General features: G+C 37.8%; 1 protein-coding gene across 1 annotated transcript; it reads right to left on the bottom strand.

Moving 5' to 3' along the window:
* Window positions 1–876: 876 nt before the first annotated feature.
* On the bottom strand, window positions 877–7,868 carry LOC307118044 (group 3 secretory phospholipase A2; the record flags this gene model as incomplete). The annotated part of the gene is made up of 5 exons (XM_079803374.1): window positions 7,046–7,868; window positions 5,286–5,418; window positions 3,892–4,026; window positions 2,491–3,056; window positions 877–953 (listed from the first exon to the last, which is right to left on the bottom strand). Exons 1-5 carry the CDS (start codon window positions 7,572–7,574, stop codon window positions 877–879), a joined length of 1,440 nt encoding a protein of 479 aa, XP_079659500.1. The 5' UTR covers window positions 7,575–7,868.
* Between the last annotated feature and the right edge of the window lie 2,618 nt (window positions 7,869–10,486).

Genomic DNA, 10,486 nt, shown 5'->3' with positions numbered 1-10,486 from the left:
AAAAACCACACATAAACGTATTCTCTCAAAAATACAAGCATGTACATATATGGTGCTTACATATTTTGGTAGCATAGTTTGTGCTGAATACAGTGTAATGACACTTTTGCCATTAATATGCTTATAAGCAACTGAAAAAAGCACAAAAGTCAGAGCATGTCAAAACTTCTAAATGGCCCCCAAAACTGTGCAGACCTGTAGGGGTTAATGTTAGGGCTCCCTCTACTAGGAGACTTTACTAAATGGCATCACTTTTCATTATGGTGTGAACAGTGTCATTTTAATCCAGCTCAGTTGGTTCAGTACTGGAGTTTCTGCAAGAGCATCTCTCAGCAGGACTAACCCCTGCTGAAGATGTATGTGGCCACTATTTTGGCTTGTCACATTCAAAATAATGGGGCACCATGTCCTGGTGTCCCGCTTTCTGCACAGTGCCAGATGGCTCAGGCCTATTTGCAGACCGCATTTCATTGGATCTCTCTATTGTATTAGAAGGGTTGTCAGATGCTCACTTTGAACCTTTGGAGTCAGCCTCAGAGAAGGACTCTTAAGTTAGCTCTGATAATAGCTATAACTTCTCTTAAGAGGGTGCCTTCATCATCATTTTATCCAGTTGTTCTTCAAGCCTTCTCCCCTCCACCGTTTGACTCTTTGGAGCAGGAGACTAGATTATGTCCAGTCCAAGAATCTTAGGATTTATGTCCATAGCTCAGATCAGTGGCCTAAAACCGATCAACTCTTTATCTGTTTTAGGGGGTCCAACAGAGATTCCGGCACTAAAAAACAGACTATTTGACATTGGGTTTCAGATGCGGTTTCTCTCACCTACGAGATGCGCAGTATCGCTTCTCCTCTAGGTGTCAGAGCCCATTCTACTCAGAGTGTGGCTGCCACAAAGGCATTGGCAAAAGGCACGCCTTTGCAAGATATCTGTGCTGCGGCAGGCTGGTCCTCTGCACACATTCATTAGATTTTACAATGTGGATGTGAATTCAACCCCAGGATCTCAAGTACTTTCGGCTTCTTCAGACAAATTAATCTGGTGACGCAATGTTCAGGCACCATTTTATAGATGTAGTCACGTACTATGTAGCATCACCTGACTTTGTCCATGGCCAATGGTAATGGTGCGTGTGTACACGTAATTCAGACACCGGCACACGCTGAAGACCTTTACATAGCGCCAACGCAATGACGCAACATCTCGTTCACATCTCAGGGAACTGGGTTACATACGTAACCCTAAGACGTTATCGTTTCACATCGCTAATAATTTACCCAGGGTTAACAATTAGCCCTGGGTATTCATAAACTGCCGTTTCACACTGCACATTCTTAAACCCTGTTTCTATGGTGTGCTAAACTTAAGCCATAAGTCCACCATATTGGAATGGTCAAACCGGTCTGTGACTGCTCAAAAGCAAGTTAACTGTGCATCTGCAACCTAGTTATTCACATGTATGAATATCTATATCTGCAATATTAGCAGATGATTTTCACAGAATTTTATTTATCATTGATAATTCTGTAGATGGATATTGCATATTGAGTTATACATAAAAATACAAATCAGCACATTCTAACCCCTGAAAGGTTATCCCATTTCATATGGAACTTATACACTCTAAAAAATGCTGAGTTAAAAACAACTCAAGTTGGGTTGAAAATGGACTAACCCAGTGAATGGGTTGGTTTAACCCAGCGATTGGGTTGTTTAAACCCAGTGAATGGGTCATTTTAACCCAGTGGTTAAAGTTTGCTTAAAACAACCCAACTGCTGGGTTAGTCCATTTTCAACCCAACTTGGGTTGTTTTTAACCCAGCATTTTTTTAATTGTAGCTTAGCGGTTTTTGCAGTTATAGGCTGCACAATGCTGTGACATTTTTAATGAAAATTCATTGATTTATTAGTGCAAGTGATTTTTTCTTTTCAAGATGGCAGACGCATCAATGTTTCTGGAGCAGTCAAATCTGGCATCTTTACATATCTTTGATTTCCATGACTGTCTAAAGACTGCGAACAGGAGGCACGAAATTCACCCTTCGCCGCAAGTTTGGTTGACAGGCGATCTGACCAATCACATCGCCGAATCTGCCGTTTTGTCAGACAAAGCAGTCAGGAGAGTTAGTAGATTAACGTTGGTGGACTCGAACTTGGAAAAACGGTGTAATGGCGTCTTTCCGCGGTTGAAATAACATTTCTTTTAGTGTTCATTCATGTTTATTTCGTGCTTATCAATGAACTACAAGGAAGAGATAATCGGTTCACGAGCAGCTTTAACTGAGGCGCTATACAACCCAGGGTTAATCTCAGTGTGAAAAGCCCTTCTCATGTCACACATCATTTAATCTAATGCTTTTGTTTGAAGATCTCTTATCTTTTAAAAGATAAGAATCCTTGCATTTCTGATGATTGAGCATCATTGTTTTTGGGTTTGAATTTGTTTTTCCTTCCGTCTCTTTTCTTTTTTTTCTGGGTTTTGTTTTTACCTCTTTTTCTCTTTTTTTTAAGTTTCCTTGCTCCTGATTTAGTTGCTGATATTTGTTTGGACTGAGTGACCATTGTCTTTTGAACCAAAAGTAATTTCGTTTCAGATGAGGTTGAAGGTGTGTGAGTGACACTTGCTTTTGATGTCCTGTGGATGCTTTGAAGAATAGTTTCCATTTTGAACTTTTGAGTTATCATTTGCTTCTCTTTGAATGCCTTCCTTTGGGGAGAGAGTGTAAATGTCAACAAAGAGTTTGGCTGCATAGTTTTTCTTCCTTTTCCATGTCCATTTGTTTTCCTCCGTTTTTCAAATGGGTTCACCAATTTTTGACTTAGCTGAAATGTTTCTTCTTTTGTATAGTCCACTGGAGCGCAGTTTTTTTGGTCCTTTGTCAGTCTAACTCGTTTAGATTTAGAGGTTCTTTTTTTGCCACTATGTGACAATTTGATTGGCACTTCATTGCATGAAAGGTCAATTGTGGCACTTTTCTCATTACTTAGATTGGTGGAATTGTACGGTGTTGAATCTTTCAATAACGCCACATGTGCGAGCTGAACCATTGTGCACCTGCAGAGAGAGAGATTCATAAATCAGTTACACCAGCATAATGTTTCTCTGGGCTAGAGGCCAATAGACAAAACTTAACATACTGCTGTCAACATTTTTGTAAAAAGTGATTGACTTCAAAAAAAATTACAATTAACAAGTTAGTAAATGGAAAATGGCTGAGGAAACAAGAACAGGATTTTCAACCAGGGTTTCAAGCAGTGCAGTCGATTAGTGCAGGCATAATAGACAAAATAGCTGCTTTCACACATTAAACGTGGCAAATTGCTCTAAAATTGTTTAATAGAAGTATTTTTCAAATAAAGCATCAGTCATTTTTTCTCAGAGCTATATTATTCAAGGAGTTCATAGGTGCTTTGGAAAAGTAACCTCTGCATGGTACTTTGAGAGTGACTTTCTTCGCAGGACTCAACATGACTCGCTTGAGGTGAGCCATAGCCTTGACTTGTCTTGTTTTATTTTGTGCACTGCAACTTGAGACATGACTTAACTACTTATTTGCTTATGACTTCAATGTGGGCAACTTTCTCCCACCTCTGACACAATGTTATTACAGAGAAACACATCCTAGATTGTAAAATCATAATGTCCAAACAAATATAAGTATATCTCTGACTATGAACATGCTATAATGATGCCATGCAAATTATTCTATGTGAGTAATTTGGTTATGTCAATGTAGACAGCACAAAAATTACAAAATATGTGAATCTCAGCTGTGTGAATTATATAATTATATACAATTACAGTTCAAGCAAAAATGCAGAATGGATAATAATAAACAGGAGCATTAAGCATAATTTCTGGAATGCATAATTTCATTCCTTGCACTCACATTCCAAACCAGTTGTACTGTGTGCATTGCTTCCTTTGAATCAGCTCAAAGCAGCGGAGTTTTAGGACGTTGAAAAAACTGTAGCCCACCATGTTGGAGATGGTGTCATTCCCATTGAGAAGGCATTGCTTAAATCTAACAGAGACAGTAAGATACATGACAGAAATAAATATGATTTGCATGATAGTGTCAAAAATCTCTCTTTTGCATCTCAGTGTCAGCTAACCCTTTCATTAAAAACATGCTCTGTGTATTTACATTTATGCATTTAGGATTTTACTTTTATTTAAAGCAACTTTCAGTGCATAAATTTGATCCGTATTTATGGTCCTAGGTGTATATGACATTCTTCTTTTTGACGAATACAATCGGTTATATTAAAAAATGCCCTGGCTCTGCCAAGCTTTATAGTGGCAGTGAATGGCTGCCCAAAATTTGAAGACCAAAAAAGTCCATCCATCCATTATAAAAGTAATCCACATAGCTCCGGGGGGTTAATAAAGGCCTTCTGAAGTGAATCAATGGGTTTTTGTAAGAAAAATGTCCATATTTAACACGTTATAAAGTAAAATATCTGGCTTCCACCAGACAGTATTCGTATTCAACTTATGAAGAAAGTGTAACGCCTCTCGCAGTTCAAAACGCTACGCTACGTCCAACATCATCGTCGTGCCAGTTACGCTTTTTTCGTAAGTTGAATATGGAAGGCGGTCTGCCGGAAGCTAGATGTTTTACTTTATAGCGTGTTAAATATGGATATTTTTCTTGCAAAAACACCATCGATTTGCTTCAGAAGGCCTTTATTAACCCCCTGCAGCCATATGGATTACTTTTATAATGCATGGATACACTTTTTTGGTTTTCAATATTTCGTCCTCCATTCACTGCCATTATAAAGCTTGGAAGAGCCAGGACACATTTTAATATAACTCCGAAAGTATTCGTCTGGAAGAACAATGTCATACACACCAAGGACTATCCCTTTAAGCATGTGCTATGCAAGCTGTTATTAAATTAAACTGCATTAAATTATTTGGTTCCCATGTCACCACTCAATTATGTTGAAATTTTGAGTATTTACCTTAAAATGTTTATTTATGCTATGTAGTTGGTTAGAAGTTGTCATGCCTCAAAAAGATTTAAAGTTTTACACATCAAAAGAAAGGCCTTTCTACATAAATGACATGCTGTACAGCTGAAATGTGGTCAGAAATATATTCTTTATCTATTAAAACACTCAGTGTCAGATATCATACAAGTTATATAAGGATAGCATACATGAGGTGAAAGATGAGACAGAAAGGATGAGTTATGACTCTAAAGAGTCTCCCCTGAGGACCTGAAAATGCCTCTCATCTGTGGAATGTGAAAGACCCCAGAGCTTATGTGCTCACCTGTGGTCACAGTCACAGTGGGAGACCGTGAAGAGGGTGGGATTGAAGACACCAAAGTTCACAGAGAAGGAGCGTATGATATGCTCACAGTGATCATGTTCTCGGCAGCATCTGTCTGCATGCACAAACATACCTAGATAAGAGAACAAAATGTAGTCAATATATAATCAAATAACAAATCTGTAATTGTATCTGTAATGTAATACATCTTGTCACATTTCACTAAAGTGTAATGTGCAGGGTGCACTTCTGTTTTTAGTTATTTGTTGCACAGTAAACTCTTCCGTTCTTAACTGTCATGTATAACTCTATGGCACCCTCTGAAATTATATTGATTTACTGACACACGGCATAGCTAGTATTAACTGTAATAACCAGGTTATGTTGCCGGGACCTCCCACATCTTTTCGAGAACATGCCATACATTCACAGTTAGTCCGCCACACCCACCCATGACCCTGCCAGGAAAACTGCACTTTGATTTATCGCTCTCAGGAAAACCACTTAATACGTAGCAAATAAAGAAAATAGAGCCTGATATTTGTAGTTTCTTTCTAATCGTTCTTGCTTTTTTCCCACGCCGATAAAGTTGATATCTGTAAAAAAATAATGTTTTTAATATTTTAAAAGAGTTTCATTATTTTTTGCATGAGACTGCAACATTAATGGTAGAGCCACAGACCCTCGTACAGTACACTGGTGATGTCATAAATATCATACACTCCCATCTCCTTTTTGAGCTCACAGGAGAAGTGGTGTGTGACTGTGAGCAACATTGTAGATTTTATGACCAAATTATGATTTTAAGGAAAGAAAGTAACATGTTTTATCATTGTTTATTTACATCTACAAGTAAAGTATCAATTTCTCTAGTATAATGTAATGCTAACTTCAAATCCACATGTTAAACACATTTTATGGCTGCTTGGGATTGGGACAGTTCATTAAAAATGTTACAACCAGTTATCAATCCTGTCCTCAGTTGAGGCAAAGTCACGTGAGTTTTTTGTTGCGCATCAAGAGATTTATTTGGTAAATGTGTTTCCGTTTATGTGCATGTCTTTTTTTCGAATAAAAATCATCTGCCTCAATTGAGCTCATACGTAATTTATGCGTATATTGGTATTTCTGCATTTTTTATGTGATATTTCAAAATTCACATAAAAATAGATGGCAAGCTAGTTACTGAACCCTTATGTGACAGGAATACAGTGCACACACTCAAACACGCACAGCAATTGTTTTGGTTCTAAATTTAAAGTCCTAAAATAAATACAATGTTTTTGTCTGATTATTATTCTTTGTTCTTCAATAAATGAATTGGATAGTATGGATCCTATTCAGCAAATTACCTGTCATTGTTACATCTATCCCCAGCTAGTGTTACAACTCAACCCAGTAGTGGGGTAGGTTGTAACAACAGAACTCTTTGTATTTGCTATTAACTGTGATTTGTTGTAGGCAGAATGTGGCTACCGCCTATCAAAGTTTGAGAGATCTAATATGCTGGTTCATATACGTGCATCTTCTAAATAGAATACACAAACATTACTGATTAACACTCTTAAAGTATAACATTCTTAAAAGAACCTTTTTTTTCTTAGTTTCTTAGTGTGAATAATATTTTAATAATTCACTATAACGAACCTTTTGGGATATGGAAAGGTTATGGACGTTTTCTCAATGGAACCATCAATGCCAATAAGTAGGCTAACCTTTATTAGGGTGAAGACAATAGCAACTTATGGATGCAGACCTACCCAATTGTTCATAGTTATTGGCGCTTGTGCCTCGTCCACACCAAAGTGTTCCCGGGAAAACCCATGCGCGTTTATAGCGACTCTTTCTTCTTGAATCCATCTGCTGGCCTTGGTTTACGTCTTCTTTATGCAAAGTGAAATTGAAATATGACTTCGTTTCACACAGACTGGCATCTTCCAATAGCGCACTTAAGTTGAAGCGGAAAGGTGATTTTTCGGCATTGTCATAAGCGCGCTCTTCACGGCAGAGTGACAAATAACGCGTAACCAGCGTCCCGTCGCTACTCATGAAACAATCTTCAACGCGTTTCTCTGATGTCCACTTGCTCCAGTAAAAGAGCGGAGATGCTGAAGCGTCCAGTGAGTGTGTGAGAAAACTAACCTGGTAACTCCCGTCTTCAGATTTGACGAGGAGGCAAAATGGTGAACGTGTCTGTAATGTTACAGCACTGCAACAGCAAACCAGTACTAAAAGCTTAATAGCAAGAAATGGACTTCCAATGCGTGCATCTTGCAGATGTAACGACATTATTGCAAAGATTTAGCCTATAGCTCTACGCGTTGTTTAGGGCTAGAAACAGTCGAACTGAAATAGGCTACCGACTTTATCCACCGGTTTAATTGATGTTGATACCAGGAAAAAAATGCAAAATGCAAATCTGATAAACGCAGATAATCACCATCTGATTCAGTCCAAGGACGCCGCATGAAGAAGGAATTTGCTCTGTGAATGATCTGTCAAATGAAAATGAATTTATACCGGTGTTCACAGATGTCGAACTAAAATTTGGGTTATCAACATGTTAAAACTTGTAACTAATGTGGAGCTGAAATGACACGAGTCACATGACTCGAAATCTTCCACACTTCGTTTACCGAGGATTTGCTGTCCAATGGCCGAGTTGAATCCAAGCGACAGAACAAGTGCAATATTCCTACATTTTATTGAGGCATATTGGCTGTTACATTGCGCTGCAGAAATCTGATTTTTTGATTAAAACTTGTTCTGTCTACAATAACTTCACCATGTAATCAAAATGGACAGTTCAGTTTTAAATGTAATATTGCAGTATTTAAATAAACTTTAACTATATATATATATATATATATATATATATATATATATATATATATATACACACACACACACACACATGCACACCACACGCACATATATATATATATATATATATATATATATATATATATATATATATATATATATATATATATATATATATATATATATTAAAAAGAAACTAATAAAAATGGCAAATACAAAACAAAATTACTAAAACTTAACTAAAATTAAAACAAACACAGAAACATCACTGCTATAAAGTTGATGAAAATACTTTTTGTACACAAAAAACAACAACTTTATTCAACAATCTCTTCTCTTTCACATCATTTTCCTACACTGTCCACGTAGTAAACACAGTGCAGCGCTTGATTCTACATCAGAACGCCGGCTCACTATTGGCTAGCTCCTGCATCTGCATCACACACATGTGTAGTGGTGCTCACGTGAACAGCGTCGGCCAATAATGAGCCGGCGTTCTGACTTAAAACCTGGGAGCACTGTTTACTACATTAATATTAAGTGTCCCCAACTAAGCAAGCCAAAAGCCAAAGGTGACAGTGGCAAGGAACCAAAACTCCATCAGGTGACAGAATGGAGAAAAAAAACCTTGGGAGAAATCAGGCTCAGTCAGGGGCCAGTTCTCCTCTGGCCAACAAACGAAGAGTGATTCAGACAGCAGGTCAGAAGTCAGATTGGATCGGAACATTCAGAATATTTATCCACTTCCATCTGGCTGAAGACGGTCTCTCTTGTATTTGGTCTGTTTTTTATGTAATGTTTATTTAAAGGATTAGTTCACTTCAAGATGAAAATTTCCTGATATTTTACTCACCCCCATCTCATCCAAGATGTTCATGTCTTTCTTTCTTCAGTCGAAAATAAATTTTGAAAAATAATTGTTTTTGAAGAAAACATTCCAGGATTTTTCTCCAATTTCGATGGCAACCAACAACCGGTTGAAGGTCCATATCAATGCAGTTTCAAAGGGCTTGCAAGGGCTTCAGAGGCTCTGCACGATCCCAGCTGAGGAATAGGGTCTTATCTAGCCAAACAATCTGTAATTTTCAAAAATAACTAAACATGTATATACTTTTGAACCTAAATTGCTCATCTTGCGCTGCTCTGCCTGCGGCACGCCACAGATTACGTAATCACGTCGGAAAGGTATATAAAAAGTATATAAATGTTTCTTTTTTTTTGAAAATAATCCATCTTTCGCTAGATAAGACCCTATTCCTCAGCTTCTAAAGCCCCAAGCCCTTTGAAACTGCATTGATTTGGACCTTCAACCATTGGTTGCCATCAAAGTCCATTATGTGGAGAAAAATCCTTGAATGTTTTCCACAAAAAACATAATTTATTTTCAACTGAAGAAAGACACACAAGACTATGGCTCTGACAGAGATTAGTTTGTAAATACTAAGTGGTCATTCTCTTATACGTAGAGTGCATCTGGAAAGTATTCACAACGCTTCATGAAGTATTTCATCACTTTTTCCACATTTTGTTATGTTACAGCCTTATTCCAAAATTGATTAAATTATTTTTTTCAACTCAATTCTACAAACAATACCCCATAATGACAAAGTGAAAGAAGTTTGTTTGAAATATTTGCAAATTTAATAAAAATAAAAAACGAAAAAAATCACGTACATAAGTATTCACAGCATTTGCCATGACACTCAAAATTGAGCTCAGGTTCATCCTGTTTCCACTGATCATCCTTGAGATGTTTCTACAGCTTGATTGGAGTCCACCTGGGGTAAATTCAGTTGTTTGGACATGATTTGGAAAGGCACACACCTGTCTATATAAGCTAGGTCCCACAGTTAAAGGGTTAGTTCACCCAAAAATGAAAATTCTGTCATTAATTACTCACCCTCACGTCGTTCGAGACCCGTAAGACCTCCGTTCATATTCGGAACACAAATGAAGATATTTTTGTTGAAAGCTGATGGCTGAGAAAGGCTTCATATAGGCCTCCATTGGCATTCAGTACACTTATACTCCCAAGACGGATAAAAGGCACTTAAAACATCGTTACAAAGTCCATCTCACCACAGTGACTCTACAATAATCTTACGATGCGACGACAATAGTTTTTGTGCGCAAAAAAAAATCAAAATAACACCTTTTTCCAACTTGTTACTGCCTTCCGTGTGTGCCTCCACGACGCATGCGCGAGAATATGACGCAGATCCGGCGTTCGGACAGATGACCCAGAAGTGATTTGTTTACAATCAGAGGAAGACGCGCGTATCTCAGCTGTTGGATTCTACATTGATCGTGCTTTAGGTCTCGGCGTAGTGCTCAAAATGGGGTTAGAGTGTGCATTTCATGGAATCCCGAGCCCCGGC

This window comes from Gobio gobio, assembly GCF_949357685.1.
Source record: "Gobio gobio genome assembly, chromosome: 2".
NCBI lineage: Eukaryota > Metazoa > Chordata > Actinopteri > Cypriniformes > Gobionidae > Gobio > Gobio gobio.
This window is presented reverse-complemented; position numbering and strand designations above follow the sequence as displayed.